General features: G+C 44.3%; 1 protein-coding gene across 1 annotated transcript in view; it reads right to left on the reverse strand.

The window, feature by feature from the left end:
• Positions 1-458: 458 nt before the first annotated feature.
• Positions 459-20326, reverse strand: part of LOC122796865 (programmed cell death 6 interacting protein) — a 1552575-nt gene continuing 1532707 nt past the window's right edge. Inside the window, exon 17 of the mRNA XM_044065610.1 lies at positions 459-494. Within this exon, the coding sequence (XP_043921545.1) occupies positions 459-494 (36 nt within the window). The remainder of the gene's footprint in view (positions 495-20326) is intronic.

Genomic DNA, 20326 nt, shown 5'->3' on the forward strand with positions numbered 1-20326 from the left:
GTAGTCAGTGCAAATGCATCTTTATTGGTACAAGTGTCAGTATAAGGGGAAGAAATACTGATATAAAAGGAAAATACTCCTGTTACTCCCAGTCAGTCATATATATTGCTTTGTGCTTACGATGTCCTGCCTTTTATATGGGCAAAACTGAGCGTAAACTTGCTCAGAGAATATATGACCACCAATATGATATAGCCCATAAAAACGAGACTAATGCCTTTTATCGGCATCTGATTAAGTACCCTGAATATCGGTTCAAATTTCTGGTAGTGCATCAAGTTCAAAAAAGTCCCTATAATGGTCCTTGGAAACTATACTTGGAACAAAAGGAAACTTGGCGGCAAATTTGTTTGAATGCATGTTTGCCCCCCTGGACTGAATGCAGTATTTCCATCTATAGCACTTTAAAATTAAAACAGTTTGAAAGATAACACGTACAATTTTTAAATTCATGTTTGTCAGCAAGCATTAATGTCGGTGTGTTGTTTATGCACCTAAAAAAAAAAAAAAAAAAAAATTTCCTTACATGTTTAAAGATTTTGGTAAACAAAGGGTTACTATCAGGGTTGCAGGTTGCAATTTGCATTTTTAATCATTGTTTTATATTCATTGGTTGTTGGACCATGATGTATTTCAAATGTGGTATAAATGGACAGATAACTTTTTCTTAATCTGAAGAAGTTTGGTTCTTGTACCTGATGAAAGCGCTTATTTTCATTAAAGTTGGTGTCCTGGGATTCTACACACTGCTGTGCTTTTTTTGTTTTACTAGTCCATCATCAGCCAAAGGAATTTGGCTAGGAGAGTGCATTTGAGAGGAGTAGGTCTGAGAAAGTACAGTTGTGTACACTTAGCATAAGTGTAGATGTTCGAGTGTATTCACTGTTGCAGTCATCACAATTGGTTTATCTGCTTGCACTAGGCCTCAGTCAGCCTGATTAACAAAGTCTTGGGTCATGCGTCGGTTGCTGTCCCTTCTTCCGTGACGACAGGTCATCAGGGGGTATAAAACATGCAGCCGACGCCATTGCATCCTAATTGGAAGCAATTAAATCTATAAATATACAAGGTTATAACTCCAACAAAAAAGCAAATACACCAAAGAGCTTTTGAGCATAGTAAAGGAGAGTAGAGGTATAGCCAGAAGAAGTAAGGGGGCTGGAGGGAGGGTAACCAGGACTGCAACAGTGAACACACTCAAACATCTACATTTATGGTAAGTGTACACAACTGTACTATGTTCTTCGTGTTTCACTGTTGCAGTCATCACATTTGGGCAGATTCCCAAAGCTAAGGCTGGGAGGAGGAGGAGGAATTTAGACAGCATTAAGACCAGCTATAAGGCCCTGCAAGACTGCAGCAGCAAAGCCAGCTCTGGATTTAGATAAAATTGGCAGATGGTAATGCTTGGTGAAAGTATGTACAGAACTCCAGGTAGCAGCTTCTAGAATGACCCTGGTAGGGACGCCTCTGAGAAAGGCTGTACAGGTAGATGCAGCCCTAGTTGAGTGGGGTTTGATCCCCTGTGGGATAGGTTTTCCATGGTGCTTGTAGCAGAAATGAATGCAATGGCCTATCCATTTGGAAATGGTTTGCTTTGAAATAGCCCTCCCCTCTGCCCCTGCATCAAATGCCACCAGCAGTTCAGATTTCCTTTGACGTGTAGTCCTGTCCAAGCAGAATCTAATTTGTCTGTGCAGATCTAATGAGTCCAGTATCCATTTCCCTTTGTTCTGTGGATTAGGAAAGAAGGTTGGCAAATGAATGGACTGATTAAGGGCTACACTGGATACCACCTTGGGCATGAAGGAGGAATTGGTCCTAAGAGACACCCTGTCCGCATGAAAGATGATGAAAGTCTCCACTGCCATAAGGGCCTGTAAATCAGATATCCTTCTTGCTGAAGTGATTGCTAAAAGGAACGCTGTTTTCCAAGAAAGGAATTTTAAGTCTGCAGTAGCAGCTGGCTCGAAAGGGGAAAGAGTGAGTTTCTCCAATACAACGATAACGTCCCAGGCTGGAGTTGGAGCTCTCCTGGGTGGTCGTAAATTTTTGGCCCCTCTGAGGAACTGCTTGAGCAGTGGATGAGAGAAGAAGGGAGGTTCTGTATTATAATAAACTGAAATGGCTGAGGCGTGAATTTTGGAGGAGGAGAAAGACAGGCCCTTGTGAAGCATCTCAGTTAAGTATTGTAAATTCTGAGGTAAATTGGGCACTGCTGTGCTCATCCCTTGAGATTGGTTCCAGGCACAGAATCTTTTCCATTTTTCAGCATAAGATTTTCTAGTACTAGGCTTCCTTGCCTCTAAAATGATATCCATCACTGGTTTACTGAGGGATGGTAAAGGAGAGATTAGGTAATTAGCCAGGCTGCTAGGTTCAGTGTTTGAAGCTGAGGGTGCAAAATCTGGTTCGCCTGCTGAGACAATAGGGTAGTAAGTCTGAGGCAGATGCAATGGGCCAACAGTGACACACTGTGCAAGAGGGGGTACCAGTGATGGCGTGGCCAGTCTGGTGCAATCAAAATTGTCCTTGGTTTGTCTTGTTTGATCTTTAGTAGTACTTTGGAGAGCAGAGGAGGAAAGGTATAAACTGAAGGACAGAGCATCCACTTTCCAAGCTTGTTTGTGGGGAGTTCTTGTGCAAAAATTGTCCAAATTATAGTTCTGGGGGGAGGCAAACAGGTCTATATCTGGGCTCCCCCATATGCTTGTCAACATGTTAAAAATCCTTGGTTCCAGTTTCCACTCGTGTGGGTCCATGAAGTTTCTGCTTGGTTCGTCTGCCAGTGTATTTAGTTTTCCTGGCACAAATTGAGCTTGTAGATGCACTTGGTAGCTCAGGGCTGTGTTCCACAATGCCATGGCTAGTCTGCAGAGGGGGTAAGAATGTGGACCCCCCTGCTTGTTTATGTACCACTTAACAGCGGTGTTGTCCGTCTTTACCATTAGTTGTCCTGGAAGAATGTGGTCCTTGAAGGCTGTCAGAGTATTCTGTACAGCTAACATTTATTTTTGATTGATATGCAGGTGCATTTGACATGGGTTCCCATTTGCCCTGAATGCACTTCCCTGCCAGGTGAGCCCCCCCCACCCCCCCATGCACAGTCTGATGCTTCTGTTGTTAGTGTTTGGGCGGCAGGGGGTAGTGTGAATGGTAGTCCCTTGTTTTGGTGGCAGGCCTCTGCCCACCAAAGGAACTCTAGGCGTAGGCAAGGTATGATAGGAATCATTGCTTCTAGATCTTGAGAACGTTGACACCATAGGCATTTTAGATACCATTGTAGTTTCCTCATATGCAGTCTTGCATATGGAATTAGAAGAATGCAGGAGGCCATGAACTACAAGGCTTGTAGTATTTGCCTTGCGGATAGCAGGGTTTTTGTGGCCACTTGAAGTAGGTTGTCAAATTAATTTGTTTCTCTGACGTGAGGAAAGCCATCTGGGAAGCTGTATTCAAGCTTGCTCCCAGGAATATAATTTGTTGACAGGGTACCAGATGTGATTTCTTTTCGTTTATGGTGTACCCCAGACAAGTTAGCACCCTTTGTACAAAGGCCAGATGATTCAAAAGTACGTCCTGGCTTTCTGCCTGAAATAGACAATCGTCCAGGTATGGGTATAGTTTAATATTTCTTTGCCTGCAAAATGCAATGACTGGAGGTAGGCACTTTGTGAATACCCTGGGCACAGATAAGTCAAAGGGCAGTGCAGAGAACTGATAGTGCATGTAGCCTGCTTTGAAGCGTAGGTATCCTCCGCAAGATTCCCTGATTGGGATGTGCAGGTATGCTTCCTTTAAATCTAGTGTTGCCAACCAGGCGTCTTTGCCTAGCATAGGGAGCAACTGGTGAAGAGTCAGCATCTTGAATTTTGGAATCACCAAAAAGGTATTTAGAGTAGACAGATCCAGGACAGGAAGCCACGAATTGTCTTTTCTGGGTACCAGGAAAAGACTCAAGTAGAAACCTAGTCCCTTTTCCTCTTCTGGTACCAAATGAATAGCCCCCATGCTTGAGAGAAAGTACTTGCTTTTGGGCCTCTGCCCACTGATTTGGGGATAGATCTGGCCACCCGCTTGGTGTTGATAACGTGTAGAAGTGAAATCTATATCCCTGGGACACTATATTTAGAACCCATTTGTCCTGGGTAATGAGTTCCCACTTCTTTGCATGAAGAGCAATCTTTCCCCCTAAAGGGGCAGTCAGTTGAGAAGTGCTTGGAATTTTTAAAAAGAAGTCACTGAGACAGTTTATCATAGGGGGGAGTTATATTACTCCCAGATTTGGAAGTGGAGGCCCCCCACTGCTTAGTCCTGTGTGTACCCTGGGACTGAAGTTTGGGAGCTCTGCTGGATCTGGGTTTGGACTGAGAAGGTCTGGAAGAGGCAGGAAAGGGCCAATTCTTGGAAGGCCAATGCCTACTAAACCGTGGCGGTTGTACTTGTAAAAAATCTTTAACAGTTTGCATAAATTTAGCTTTTTCCTTCATCTTTTAAAGAACAACTTCTGCTTTGTTGCCAAACAGGCGATCCTGGTTTAAGGGAACATCCAGTAATTTTGCTTTAACATGATCTGGCAAGGATTGCTCCTTAAGCCTAGCATGTCTTCTAAGTAATGACCCAGTTACAGTGGCCCTGCAAGATGCCTCTACTGAATCAAAACCACATTGCAAAGTATGTTTTCCAACTTGTTCAGCTGAATGCAGTAAATCCTGTAAATCCTTACTTTCAGTACAAATCAGGAATCAACATCATTTTCTGTTTAAGCAATCCAATAATATGCTGCTGATACTTTAACATATGAAACTGGCAGTTTAAGGCCCTAATGGCAAAAGATGCAGAAGTGTATACCTTCTTACCCCATCTATCCAGCGCCCTGGAGTCTCTAGCAGAGGGGGTAGGATTTTTGGCAGTAGTAGCTTTAATGCCCTTGGGTCCCTGTGAAATGGTCTCAGGATCCGCAGTAAAAAGTAACTTGCGAGAGTCAGGGACCCTGTAATATCTATCAGGTTTTCTGGGAGCAAGAGGTAGAGAGTCAGGGGCCAAGCTAGATTCCGAAAAGGCATCATCAACAATGTCTAGTACAGGAGGAATGGCTAATGGCCAGTGCTGGGGCAGGAGTAAGAAATCCCTCAGCCTCTTTTTAGAATCTGAGAAATCCTGACTTTCCCAACGAAAATGCTCCCTGAGAGTATGCAAGGTTTCACCAAAAGAGAAATCCTCTGGGGGGGGGGGGGGGGCCAGAGGGAATAGAGTCCTCAGCATCAGAATCCTCATAGGTAGATAAGGGTAAATCCTGGTCATCAGAGGAAACAGAAAATTCAGAATCCTGGTCAGAAGTATCATAAGCAAACTCAGTCCTACGTCTCTTAGAGGGGTAAGGATGGCTTCCCCTGATTAAAGTAATAAGGTCTTCAGCCATTCTTATTTGTTTTTTAGGCATAGCGGCCAGGACATGCGGTCTGGGCATCAGTTTTCTAGGCATGGTTCGAGTTTTAGGCCTTGAAGAAGAAGATGGCATTGGTTTAATACGTGACGTTAGTAGGCCTGAATACACCCTCAGAAGCCGGTGCCTGCACAGCGGCTCCGGACCCATCCAAGGCAGAGACATCCGGAGGTTCCAAAGTTGAAGCATCTCACAGCATACCGGACTCGGAATTGGGTAGCAGTAGAGCCTGCGAATCTGAATTAGCAGGTATCAGGGGCTGCAGAAGTGCCTCACTGAGTACTGGCGAACTGGCGACTGGCTTAGGAGAAGCGTTGTCAGCAGCCTTGGACCTAGGCTCTTTCTTAGTGTTTTTTTTGGAATGTCGGTAGTCGGATGGCTTACCGAAGACATATCAGGATAATTGACCCGAACACCAAAATATTTAGAAGCGAAAATATACAGATCACGGATAGTTCGTGGTTTAAATAAGGCACAAAACAGACAGTGAGTTACGTCGTGGTCAGGGCCTAGGCAAGGAAAACAGTACGAATTAAAATCTTTATGAGGTATTTGCTTTCCACAAGTAATGCAATTATTTACTTTTACTGACATCGGTTTAGAGCAAGAAAAAGTTTCCCCAATGGGGTACTTAGCTTTTAGTTGAAGACTTTGGTTATGAAACTCGAAAACGAAAATTTCAGGAGTCAGCCGACCGGCACTTACGAACTGCTTCTGCTTCGGGCACCGCACGGCAAGAAACATTGATGTAATGGTGTCTGCTGCATGTTTTATACCCCTGACGAATTGACGTCATGGAAGAAGGGACAGCAACCGACGCAGGACCCAAGACTTTGTTAACCAGGCTGACTGAGGACTACTGCAAGCAGATAACCCAAATGTGATCACTGCAACAGTGAAACACGAAGAACACTGGTCAGAAGAAGCCTCCTCATCTTCACAGGAAGATGAATCCACATCGGTCTTTTGAGAGGTGGGGGGAAGGGGTTCAGAGGAGAAAGAGGGCATTTACAAATAAGGACCTCAATATTCTAGGAATCTAAACAGAAAGTCACTCCTTTAACTCAAGTTCCACATGTGATGTAAATGGGAACTGGAAACTTTGTGTCAGGCAACAGGATGACAGCAAACAGGGTGGTGCACATCAGAAGGGGACATGGCACACGAGCAGTCTACATGTGACCACAAAGGAATCAGGCCACATTCCCTAAAAGGTACAAAACTGACATCTAAGAGGAATGATTCCACCACATGTCAAAAAGCATATGCCAATAATAACCACAGATGGCTTTTCCAATGAATCGACTTGGAGGACAGACCCCTCATGAGTCTATACAAAACCACCTGCTTTAGTACAGATAACACCTAAAAATGTATGTATAACCTTTTCGTGCAAATGTTACCTACACAAAACTCCAAAAAGCATTTCTTTCGTCGAAGGCAAGCCCCCTTGCACCCATCCATCCACAACCCCTTTTCCCATTTTGCACACTGAGTCACGGTGTAATTTCTATAGTGACAATCATCATGAACCAAGGTTTACACCACTGGGTGGCTAGCCCTGCCACTGTATTCCTTCTGTACCATGCACTCATAAGCACACAATCACATATGTGGCCAATTTAGAGTGTCCAATCCAACTACTACGTCTTTGGAATGTGGGAGGAAACAGGAGTAACTGGAGGAAACCCACATGAACACAGGTAGGACATGCAAAATCCACACAAAAGGCACCCCCAGCTGAGAATAAAATCAGATAACTTCTTGCTGTGAAGCAACAATGTTATCCACTGTGCTGCTCTTCCATTGTACCCTTTCCTCCTTTTTTAATTTTCACTCTCGGGTCACTTCACCTTAGAGAAAAAGTAAATACTGTAAAAGCAAAACAACAAAAAAGATGCTATTCTTTCTCCAAGACAATAAAAACTCTTGAGTACCACATAAAATACAAGTCATGACTCCGCATATCATGCTCAATACAGTCAGCTAATACAAGCTTGAACTACAAAATGAGCTACTGGCTTCTGAGAACCTGAAGGCCCTGACAGCAAGCAAGACCCACCCAGTCCCATTTTTTGAGAAGAAATAAGACTCGCTCATCTTATGTTATAGGGCTCAGGTTGGAGCAAATCCACAGAACTGACCTTGTGTAGGTAGATCTATGCTAGCCGTTACAAACATCTTTTAGCTGTTCAGATTTTTGCTTCATATTTGTGGTCTGTTAATCATAAAATATGTGGTTTACTGGAAAATCGGTGAGGACTGAATTCACTAAACAACAAACATTTGAGTTTCAGACTTCATACCCTTCACAAAACCTTTTATTCTACTAACTTGCCAAGTTTATAATAGAAATATCTAAACCTTGTCCCCCCATTGTTTTTGCCTTTGTCTAGATTTCTTGTGCTACGAGGTTGAGAAGTATGGTTACAGGGACTGCAACAGAGATGCCTGCACAAGTCTACAGCAGGGTGACTGTTATGCTACAGACAGAACTAGAATGCTTGGATGGCTCCCTTAGCATGAAATCTACCTCTTATTGAGAGGCACATGACAGTCTACCAGAAAAGGAAGAGTCAGAAGGGAATAAATAAATTAATATATATAGACAGGGAGATAATCTCTCCAGAATAAAATGTGTTTCATCTCTTCTGGAACTTCATAATGTTTTGTAAGTGCTCCACAAGAGATGCATGCAATAGAGTCCAGCAAAGCCCTGAATGAAGTGAGCCCTTCCTCAACCATGCCCTTTTATGTACACAGCTGTGTTTGCAGTCAAAACCACTGGATCAATGCAGTCAAAGGCAGAGTAAGTTACACAGAACCTGACTAACAAGGTTGTATTAACACCCTTTCACTACAGACACTTTTAACCTAAACCATTCAGACAATTCAGGACAATGGGAAAGCATCAGGCTTTTGGGCCCATGCTCAAATTCAGGGACTTGTCCTCTGAAATCAGAAGGGCCCATTGCTAGCAGACTGGCCATATGGTCCATGTGTGGGAAGGGCAATGCCTGATCCTAGATCTCATACTAAAAGTGGGTGCTGGACTGGTTCCTCTCTCATCTTGCTTTTAATCATCTGCAAATGCTTGGAGGGTCCTTGAATACTCCCAAGAGAGGAAATTCAGCACCATCAAAGTCCTAGAGGTGCTGCTGCTGAAACAGCAAAGAATTACTCTGCAAAGACGGACTCTTTGGCTGAGGCATGACACACCTTGCCTAGAGCTAAAGAAATGCCCTTCCAGCCAGTCTCAAAAATGACTGCCATTCACACTCACAAACATGAAAACACCAAAAGCTAGCAGAATCAGCAGGTTTCAGTGCTGTGATCTTGTCCTACATAACAGAAATATCCTACCTGGAGTAATCAAAGGTAGCCTTGAATTTCTAAGCATAAAACTCAGCAAATTTCTATCACTGCAAATCTGATGAGATTTAAGCCAGGTGACTGCCATGGAAGAAATATGGGGCTTGGGGAAATTATTTCTTTCTAGCCTGGCTAAAATACGTCAAAGAATCCATTGCCTGGCACGGCAGTATTCTATCAAAACAACCACCAGCTCAACAAACTTCTAGTATGCAGTGCTTTGCTCAGCTGCTAGTGTTTCTTCCTTGGAATCTGAAACCTGAAACATTTACATCACCACCGTCTATTTCTCTTGCTATAACCTAGTCTAGCATGTTGTTGGCTCAGTTTATAACCATCAAAAATGAAAAGGATCTGGAAAAGGAAAAGAGAGGCATCAACAAACTATGAAGGAACTAGTGTTCATTCAAACATCTACTCTGCTATGGTAAGCTTACTTACAAAATAAGAAGTTATGTACTCACCATAACGTTCCATGTGAGTTGTTCATCTCGCCTTCATTCTTTACTGATGGGTTTGGAGCCAATCCATCGGCTCCGGTACGGCTGTATGCAAAGCTCGAGGTCTTCCAGTAGCTCGAGGCCAAGCCCATATCCCATGATGCACTGTGAATTACCTCAGATCTTGTTTGCTGCGTGTACTATAACCATATAAATGAGCTATCATCCTATGGAGAGGAAGAAGAATTGAGCAACCAGGATGAGACCAACCTCTAGGTCAACCATCAGCCAGGAAGGGGAATGAGTAGGGGACGTAAGAATGAAGGTGAGATGAACAACTCACATGGAATGTTATGGTAAGCACATAACTTCTTAATATGAAGTTGTTCAATCTCGCCATTCATAGGTAGGTACTAGGCTATCGGCCCTGGGGCCTATACAGGCCCAGCCAAAAAGGTACCCTGGCTTTTGCCACCCAAGAAAATTATTTTCCTGTGCCACTGTTGAACAGAGCCACAGAGGTGATCCCCGGGGTGAATTTCCTATTTCCCATCCAATCATCAAGATTTTTCTTGAAGAGTGCTAACGAGGAGCTTTGTTTAATATAGATAGGTAGTTTATTCCAGAGTATGGGAAGTCTCTGGGACAGGAATCTATCCCTCCGGCATGTTCTGTTTATTGTGGTGACAAGGTTTAGGCCCCTAGAGCGTGTAGCTCAGAGGGATTGGGATTTCTTTAAGTGGAGCATGTCCAACAGCTCTGGGTTTGACATAGCTTTGTATGTTAGGCAGAGATCACCTCTGAGTAGGCAATATGCGACGGAGTAAAGCTGGAGTTTTTTGAGACGGTCTGCGTAGGGCATCTGTTTGAGGCTGGTAATCCTCTTTGTGAGGTATTTCTGCGGCCTTTCCAGTTGTTGAAGATGTCTTGTGAGGTACATACCAAAAGGGGCATTGTACTCTATAATGGGTCTAATGAGCGATGAGTAGAGGGGAACAATGACGTCTTTTTTTCTGGATGAGAAACCTTTTGTGATTAGGTGTGCCATGTAGAAGGATTTCCTGATTACTGTGGTGATGTGATTATTGAAGGAGAGACTACTGTCCACCTGTGTACTACCGCCTATGTTGTAGTTCATGGGTACAGAGTTTTTACCAAAGGGGATTACAATGCACTTTTTGGCATTGAGCTTGAGGCCATGGCTTTGACACCAGGCATCTGTCTCTGAGGCCCTTTTGTAGGATGTCCACATCGTTAGGAGTTTCAATTATGGCTCCTAGTTTGCAGTCATCTGCGAACTTCGTTAGCCAAAGACCTTCTGTGTTAGCCTGTACTTTACAGAAGTAGATACCAAACAGGAGAGGGACCCAGGACTGAACCCTGTGGTACTCCACTTGTCACTGGTCTGAAGTTGGATTTTGAGTCTGCTACTTTCACAGTGTGGGTTCTGTCAGTGAGCCAGTTGGCAACCCATCTTGTGACATAGGGATTTATACCTAGTTTAGTGAGTTTATCTAGAATTCCAGAGTGGGAGATGGTGTCGAAAGCCTTGGCAAGATCTAGATAGGCTGTGTGAACCACCTTACCCTTGTCTACGGCTTTGGTGACTGCTTCAAAGTAGTCCATCAGGTTTAGGAGACGTGATCTGCCTTTTACAAACCCGAACTGGGTGGGATCCAGAGTTTGGAGATTACCAATGTCTTTGTTTGTAAGTTCCACGATAAGTTCCATGGCCTTGCAGACCAGGCTCATCAGGCTAATGGGGCAGTAGTTCCCGGGGTCCGTGGTGGCTCCCCCATTGTGGAGTGGGATAACCATTGCTGTGCGCCATTCAGCAGGCACAAAGCCTGAGGTGAGGCTATGATTGAACATGGTACTTAGGTGGGGTGCCAATTCGTTCTGTAGTTCGTGTAGAACGCAGCCTGGGATGTTGTCTGGTCCCATGGATGCTGTGTTCTTGGCTTTGGAGAGTGTGGTTTTTACCTGTGCAGCTGTGCTTACAGGAACTTTGCATTCTTTTGGTATAGAGATGGGCCCTTTAGGGGGTGAGAGGGGGGTAAAGTTAGCACAGAACCTTTCTGCCAGGATGTTGGCAATATCAGTTGGGTCTGTATATTTAGTGCCATTGTGCTGTAACTCAGAGCAGATCTGAGTGTTGCCATTCAGATTCTTGGCATAGCTATAGAATGCTTTGCGGTTGTCTTTAGAATCAGTGGCAATTTTGTTTTTGTAACTAGCTTTGGAGGATTTTATCAGGGATTGTAGCTTCTTACTGAGGCTGACCAGGGAACTCCTCCACTCGTGGGATTTTACTCTCGTTTGCAAACGTTTCTTCCTTCTGTTGTACAGTTTGTTTATGGCAAGGGACCACCAGATTGACTTCCTTTTTTTTGGAGGGTAGCGTCTTGGTTCTGTTTGGGATAGCACGATCCATGCACTCGTGTAATTGCTTATAAAGTGCAATTGTGTAGGATTCAGTAGTCGTAACTGTATTGTCCATCTGCATTGGTGTCATGAAGTTCAACACTTCTGTCTTAAGAAGCATGAAGTTGGCTTTGGAGAAATTTTTTTACCATGGTTTCCTTAATGGGGGGGGTGGAAGCAGGATGTGGATATCTAGAGTAATTAGGTCGGATCGGACCAATGAGGCATTGACTTCAGGTGTGGAACACCGGTCACTCATATTGGCAATGACTAGATCTAGGATATTGTTGCCCCTGGCGGGGGTGTGGATAAGTTGATCCAGGGCATCGGAGTTTATGAATTCCAGAAAGCGTTGAGTGAAGGAGTTGGTACGCGAGTAGTTTTCCCAGTTAATGGTGGGGTAGTTGAAATCGCCCATTATTAGGGTGTTTGGTTGAACCCTAATATTTTACAGTACATCAAGAAAAGAGGAGTGGGAATCCTGGGGCATGGTGGGTGATCTATAGCAAGCTACAGTTTGGATTGCAGTTTTGCCCAGAGTTAGTTGCACTTGGATAACCTCGGCTGCATTATGCTGAGCAACTAGCCTGGAGGTGTGGATATCCTTAATGAATATGGACACACCTTCGCCTTTGGTGTTCCGGTCCAGGTTACATGGCCAAAAAGTGTGGTATGAGTTACAGCCTGGTAGTGCAGGGGTGCTCTCTGGAGCCGTGAACCAGGTCTCAGTCACTGCACAGATATCGATGTTCTTCATTTTAAGGAGTGCCTCGAGTGAGTGCATTTTGAGATTTAGACTTCTGGCATTGAGTAGCATCACCCTCAGTTTTTGCTTGCCTGTTCCTGTTCCCGTTCATTCTTTACTGATGGGTAACGTCCCTAGCACCATCAATCTCGGGTGGCTCACGGGAGTACATTCTTCAGAACTGTAGACCCAAAAGAAGCCCTGTCCTTGAAGGCCTTATCAACTTTGTAATGTGTGATAAAGGTATGAGGTTTAGACCAAGTGGCTGCTGCACAAATGTTAACAAGGGGCAATTTGGCTTGGAACACAGAGGATGTAGAAACTGCGCTGGTTGAGTGAGCTTTAATCTTGTGTTGCAAAGGCATATTAGCAGCTGAGTAAACAAAGGTGATGCAATCAGATAACCATTTAGAGAGAGCTGTTTTAGCCACTGGTCTCCCTTTTCTGGCTTCAGAGAATGAAATGAATAGTTGGTCTGATTTCTTGAAATCTTTTGTTCTATTCAAATAAAATCTGAGATGTCTACGAACATCAAGTTTGTGCAGCATATACTCCAACTTATTGGAATGATTAGGGAAGAAAACTGGTAACTCAATGACTTGGTTGATATTAGTTTCTGAACAAACTTTGGGCAAAAAAGAGGGGGGTTTGTCCTAAGAGATACTCTGTCAGCATGAAAAATCAAATAAGGAGGGCTGATAGATAAAGCCTGAAGTTCTGACACTGCAGGCAGAAGTAATTGCTACCAGAAAAATGGTTTTCCACAGCAAATATTTAAAGTCACAAGATGATGCTGGTTCAAACGGTGGAAGGATTATATAAGAAAACAAAATTTGATTCCATGGAGAATAACCTAGGAAGCAGGGACTGGTTTTATCACTCCTAGTGACAGCATGTGATGAACAGGTGGAAACAAGACAGTCTCATCTGGAGGATGAGGAATGAACCCCTGGAAAGGAAGAATTTCCCCCTACTGCCATCTGTAACCTTGATGAATTACCTTCAGAACCTATTTGTCTAATAGCCATCTGGTGCCAGAGAGGAAAAATGAAGATTCAGAATTTCTGTAAGGAAATAAAGGGGTCAGGGTGGAAGGGGATCACATGGTCTCTTAACAGTCAGGTTTTCAGATTTGTTGGACTGTCCTTGGTTTTGATAAGTTCAAGATTTTTGTAGAACCCCCTTCCATTTCTTCTTAAATGTCTGTTTACCTGTATTTTTTTTTGCCAAAACTGGATGAGAACTGGGAGAAAAAAATTCCCTTGGACAATTTGGAGAAGGAGGGCTGAAAAATCTTAGAGATTCCCTGGATCAGCTTGCCCCTTTTATCACACTTTTTGATCACCTTTGCAGCCAGACAGGCTAAACACTACCATCTGTATCCAAGGGAGAAATTAAAATCAAATGTTTACCATCATCTGGGAAGTTCTGAGAATGCACTCCTGTAAACTTCCTCAAAACATACCATTGGCCATAGCCCTGAAAGTATCAGCAGTCATATACACACACACTGCAAACAATTAGTGACCTATGCAAAATAAGAATCCAAGTTACTTAAAAGCAGGTTTTTCTTCAAAGAAACAGCAGATACATCATTCCGCATACTTCCACATCTTGTCAGAACAAACATATGAGCTTGACAATTCAAATTTTGAAAATCAAAGTTGCATTAGTATACAATCCCCCTCCATACCTATTAATAATTTTCCCACCCTTATCAGAAAGAGTAAGATTGAAATTAAATGCTTAGCAGCAGTGGGATAAAATACAGCTATAGCTTACTGGTTCAGGTTTGGGAACCGTATATAAAAAATTAAAAGAATTAGTGAATTTATACATCCTACATGCCTTTTCAGGGGCAGCTGGCTATCAGGAAAAATGCAAGCTCTAACACACACATTCTCTAAAGCAGACAGAGCAGGAGGAATGTGTGTAGGGGTTCTGGAAAACACTTCTGTAACAACTCATGGTATTTTCTGAGGGACTGAGAAACACTGTGGTCTTCCACAGAAAACACCAGCACATTCTAACAGCCTCAGAGAAAGAACCCCCCCCCCTCCAACAGGGGAAATCAGAAATGGTGTTCTCCTCTTGGGCTGAATCAGAAATTTGAGGAAAAAAATCTATATCCATCTTTGCATCTTCTTGTTCAGATTCATAATCTTGACTCTCTTTAGGAAAAAAGGTACCTCTCTTTCTTTTACCAGAAACTTTCACAAAATGTATCAAGAGCCTGAATTAAACCCTGAACCAGACCCAGTAAACTACTTCTACCCAAAGAAATTTCTGGAGTAGTAGACACATGCTTAGTTTTCTGCTGCTTTTTGACAGGAAAAATGGGGCCAACTGTGATACTAATGGCAGCAGCAGCTTCCCCAGAAATGGGCACAGCATTCCGACACAAGGAAACCTTTCCTGTTCCCTCTCCCAGGACTGAAAACAGTGGCCTCTCCCTTGCCCAATGAGGGGACCCCAACAGCAGCAGAGGATATGGCTAATCCCCTGTACACTGTGGCTGTAAGGTACTACACCACAGGGATCCAGGATAAAACAGGAGTTGTCTGAGGTACAACATATGGCCATGACAGACTCACCCATCTGCAACTGTGGCAAACTGTTAGCCTGCTGTGCTGACAAAGGCTGTTTGCTTACCTTTTTGAGGCTAAAAGAAGGACCAACCATGGAACCAGTAGTCTTGTTCCATGGTCAAGCCAAAAAATGGTGCTTCTTTTCAATGAACGACAAACATCAATTGCTGGTAAACACTACCAGTCCACAAAAGTTACTTTGACAGAAAAAAAACTGTGAAAAGCAGTTACAAACACTATGCCAGCTCCAGAAAAGAAAATTAAGCAAAATTTTGCCACAGTAAAAATGTTTCCAGTTACTTCATACTATTTTTAAACTGTCAGAAAAAAACAAGTGCTCTGTTTAGAAGTAGATTACAGTATTAAGACAGTATATTAAAACACAACATTCCTAGCTTTAAAATAACCTTCTAGAATATGAAAGTAATAAAACTGACAAAATTAAGAAATGGAAGGATTTTAGCCCAACGGGAATTTATCTCCCAAGCAAAGGAAAGCACTAGCTGACCACTGATCCTCAAAAACCTCAGGAAGAGTGTACTCTTTGGTGGCAGTAAAGCTCTGAAAGGCTTCACACCCAAACGTGCCTTTTAGTCAGCTCAGGTTGAGAAGCCTGACAGTTTGGAAGCATAAAAGGTTCACTGAAGCTTTAGAAGCTGTTCATCTGTTATATGCTTGGCAGGAAATAACCCACATAGCCAAGATTACTGCAACAGTGATCAACATTTTGATCAGCAACCCGGAATAGAACCTTCTTCCTACAAACTGCTGGAACTGGTTCTATTGAGCCTTGGGACAGAAATTCCTGGACAATGGGTGGAAAAAAGTGTAATTGTCTGTGGGGAGGGAGTGGGATGCTTTTTAAAGGAGTGAGTTCTTTACAGGACTTATGTAGCCACGGTGAGTACCCTCTTGTAAGCTGTGATCACTTTCAATTTGTAATAGATGAGGTGAGCTTTTTGGAGATAAGGAGGATGGGAATGAGGGGGTGGGAGATGAAGACAGAATAGTCGCACTGATTTGTTTGTGAAAGGAAAAAGTACAGTTGTGTTCACTTACCATAAATGTAGATCTTCGAGTGTATTCACTGTTGCAGTCATTATATTTGAGTTATCCCTGCCAGGGTAGCCCCTTGGCTGGCCCGAATACCAGAGGCTTAGTATTTCTGTGTCAGTTGCTGTTGCTGTAGTATAAAGTAAGGCAGCCGATGCCATTACATCAGTTTTTCTTGCCCGAACCTGTCAGGAGCCCCCAAAGTAGGAGCCAGGTTCTGGTGGAAGAACCCCACCAGTAGAAAGTAAATACCACTATGTCCCTTGTAAGGAAAGTGAAGAAAAAAGAAAAAAAGAGGATGGAGGGAGGGAAACCAGGACTGCAACAGTGAATGCACTCTAACATCTACATTTATGGTAAGTGTACACAAGTGCACTATGTTCTTCGTGTTTCACTGTTGCAGTCATCACATTTGGGTTGATTCCCAAAGCTGAGGAAATGAGTGGAAGCAGTCAAGGAAACTATGGGCCGACTAAGATGCCCTAAAACACTGCAGAGGTAAACCCTGCCCTGGATTTGGAGAATAGAAGCAGGTGGTAATGTTTGGTAAAAGTGTAAACAAATGTCCAAGTGGCAGCCTCCAGGATGTCCCTGGTGGGGAGTCCTCTGAGGAAAGCTGCAGAGGTGGAGGCTGCCATGGTGGAGTGAGTTCTGACCCCCTTGGGGGAAGCTTTCCATTTTGTTTGCAGCAGAAATGGATGCAGTGTGCTATCCATTTGGAAATGGGTTTGTTTGGAAATGGCTTTGTCTTCTGCTCCAGTAGCAAAGCTAACCAACAACTGATCAGACTTTCTGAAGGATTTAGTCCTGTCTAGATAGAATCTGAGCTGTCTTTGCACATCTAGAGAGTGCAGGATCCCTTCCCTCTTGTTCTGGGGATAAGGGAAAAAGGTGGGCAAATGAATGGACTGGTTGAGAGCCACACTGGACACTACCTTGGGCATGAAAGACGGGTTAATCTTGAGAGATACCCTGTAAGCATGGAAGATGAAAGGTTCCACAGCCATGAGGGCTTGCAGCTCGGAGACTCTTCTGGCTGAAGTGATGGCCAGAAGGAAAGCTGTCTTCCAGGAGAGAAATTTTAGCTCTGAAGAAGCTGGTTTGAAGGGGGCAAGGTGAGCTTCTCCAACACAAAGTTAAGGTCCCTAGCTGGGGTTGGTGCTCTTCTGGGAGGTCTCAAGTTGTTAGCCCCTCTTACGAACCGTTTGATCAAAGGGTGTGAGAAAAGGGGCTGCTCAGAGGAAAATGAGCAGAGATAGCAGAGGCATGAATTTTAATAGAGGAAAAAGAGATGCCGCTGTGTAGCAGGTCAGCCAAATAATCCAGGATGAAACAGAGGGAGGGCTGTGCCGTGCTGGCTCCTTTAGCCTGAATCCAGGTGCAGAACCCTTTCCATTTGTCAGCATAAGACCTTCTAGTGGTAGAGTGTCTGGCCTCACATATAACATCTATTACCTGTTTAATGAGGTTGGCAGATTGATCGGGGGTTAGGGAATAAGCCAAGCTGCCAAACTGAGAGTCTGCAATTGGGTATGCATGAATTCCCCTTCTCTCTGAATCAGGAGGTTTGGAATCTGAGGAATATGCCATGTTGGCAGTGGGGACAGGCTGCACAGCAAGGGGTACTAGTGCTGGTGAGGCCAGTCTGGAGCTATAAAGATTGTCCTTGGTTTTTCCTCCTTTATCTTCAGCAGCACCCTGGGGATGAGAGGTAGTGGAGGAAAGGCATTGACCGATAGACTGACCCAGGGGAAAAACAGGGCATCCACTTTCCAAGCCATGCAGTGATGCTCCTTGGTGCAGAATTTGCTGAACTGATGGTTGGTGTGGGAGACAAACAGGTCGATCTTTGGGGTGCCCCATTTCTGAGTTATTAGGGTGAAGGTTTTTCTGTTGAGCTGCCACTCGTGTGGGTCCAGAAGATTTCTGCTTAACTGGACTGCCAGAGAGTTGAGAAAATCTGATAGGAATTGTGCTAGCAGGTGGAGTTGTATGGCAGAGGCTGTGTGCCAAAGTGTCATGGCCATCCTGCATAGAGGGTAGGAGTGAGTCACATTACAGTGGTGTTGTCTGTGCTGATCAGGAGAGCCCCTGGGGAGAGAAGGGACTTGAAAGCTATCAAGGCGTGCTGGACAGCCATCATCTTTTTGGTTGATGTGCAGATGGATTTGTTGTGGGCTCCATTGGCCCTGTAAGCACCTGCCATCCAGGTGTGCACCCCAGGCATAGTCTGATGCATCTATGGTGAGGGTCTGGGCAGCAGGGGGTGGTGAGAAAGGGAGATCCTTGTTATGGGAGCATGCTGTTGCCCACCAAAGAAAATCTTTTTTGAGGCAAAGAATTATAGGTACAAGAGTCACCAGGTCTTGAGAGCGTTGACACCAAAGGCTTTTAGGTACCACTGAAGTTTCCTCATATGCAGTCTGGCATATGGAATGAGTAGTATGCAAGATGCCAATGACCCCCCAGAGCTTGCAGGATTTTCCTTGTGGATAGCTGAGGTCTGGTGGCTAGATGAAATAAGTAGGCTGTCAGGAAAAATTGCTCTTCTGGTGTAAGGAATGCCATCTGGGATGCTGTGTCCAGGCTTGCTCCCAGGAATATAATCCTTTGGGCGGGCACCTGTTTGGATTTCTTTTCATTGACAGTGTAACCCTATGGAGGTTAGTAGGGACTTCACAAAGGCCAGATGCTTGAGCAGCTTTTCCTGGCTGTCTGCCTGAATTAGGCAGTCATCTAAGAAGGGGTAAATCTTGGTAATTCCTTTGTCTGCAAAAGGCAATGGCCGGAGACAGACATTTTGTGAAAACTCTGGGAGCAGTAGATAAGCTAAAGGGAAGCACAAAGAACTGAAAGTGCTGAGATCCTGCCCTACCAACTGAGATATTTTCTGCAAGATTCCCTGATAAGAATGTGGAGGTAGGCCTCTTTTAGATCCAGGGTGGCTAGCCAAGCATCCTTGGAGAGCATGGGTTGCAGCTGCTGGAGGGAGAGCATTTTGAATTTTAGGATCACCAGGAAGGTGTTTAGAATGGACAGACTGAGGATGGGGGTGCCAAGTATCCTCTTTCCTGGGTACCAGGAAAAGTCTGGAGTAGAAACCTTGGCCTTTCTGTTCTGCAGGAACGTGCTCTATTGCCCTCATAGAGAGCAGGGAAAGGACTTGCTTTTGCGCCTCTGCACACTGGTTTGGAGGTAGATCTGGGAACCCTTTTAGGGTTGGAAGGGTGGGGAAAGAAAATCTGTATCCCTGGGACACTATGTTGAGAACCCAGCGGTCACTGGTAATGGTGGCCCAGGTGCATGCGTGAAATGACAGTTTTCCTCCTAGGGGTAAGTGAAGGTGGGCAGAGGGAGGGGGTGGAGGTGAGTCATTGTGAGTTCTTACCATGAGGGGGTGGGGTTTAGAAGTGGAGGTAGTCCACTGCTTAGATCTCTGCATTCCCTGTGGCTGCTGTCTGGGGGGGGGTCTGGCTCCTCGGGGTTTGGGCTGAAATGGCTTACAGGGAGCAGAAAAGGACCAGTGCTTGGTGGGACAATGTCTGCTGAACCTGGGTGGCTGGACCTGTAAAAAGTCCCTAATTGTCTACATAGATTTCTTTTTCTTCAATTTTTTAAGACCTCTTCTGCCTTGGTGCCAAATAAATTGCCTTTGTGCAAGGGGGCATCCAACAATTTAGATTTGACATGGTCTGGCAAGGGCTGTTTCTTAAGCCATGCATGCCTTCTAATGACAGATCCGGTGACTGCTGCCCTGCAAGAAGCTTCTAGGGCATCAAAACCACAGTGCAAGATGTGTTTACTTACTTTACTTACAGAATGCATTAACTCTTGTAACTCTTTAAATTCTGCACAAGCAGAAAAGGAAGACATTTTTTGTTTGTGGAGTTCCAAGGTATGTTGCTGAAATTTCAGCATATGGAACTGACAAGTTAGTGCCCTGATAGCAAGAGTAGCTGAGGTGTACACTTTTTTTACCCCATCTGTCTAGTGCTTGGGAATCCCTATCTGAGGGGGTGGGATTCTTTGCAGAGGTTCCTTTAGGCCCTTGAGAAATAACCCCACAGTCAGCAGTAGGATTTTTAAAAAGAAATTTGTGACAGTCAGGGACCCTGTAGTACCTGTCTGGTTTTCTGGGTGCAGGAGGAGGCTGTCAGGAGTCAAGCTGGATTTGAGGAAAACATCCTCCACAACATCCAGGACTGGGGGATGGCCAAAGGTCTGTGCTGTGGAAGATCTAAGAATTCCCTGAGTCTCT

Source organism: Protopterus annectens, chromosome 3.part0 (assembly GCF_019279795.1).
Source record: "Protopterus annectens isolate FY-2018-M chromosome 3.part0, PAN1.0, whole genome shotgun sequence".
Lineage (NCBI taxonomy): Eukaryota > Metazoa > Chordata > Ceratodontiformes > Protopteridae > Protopterus > Protopterus annectens.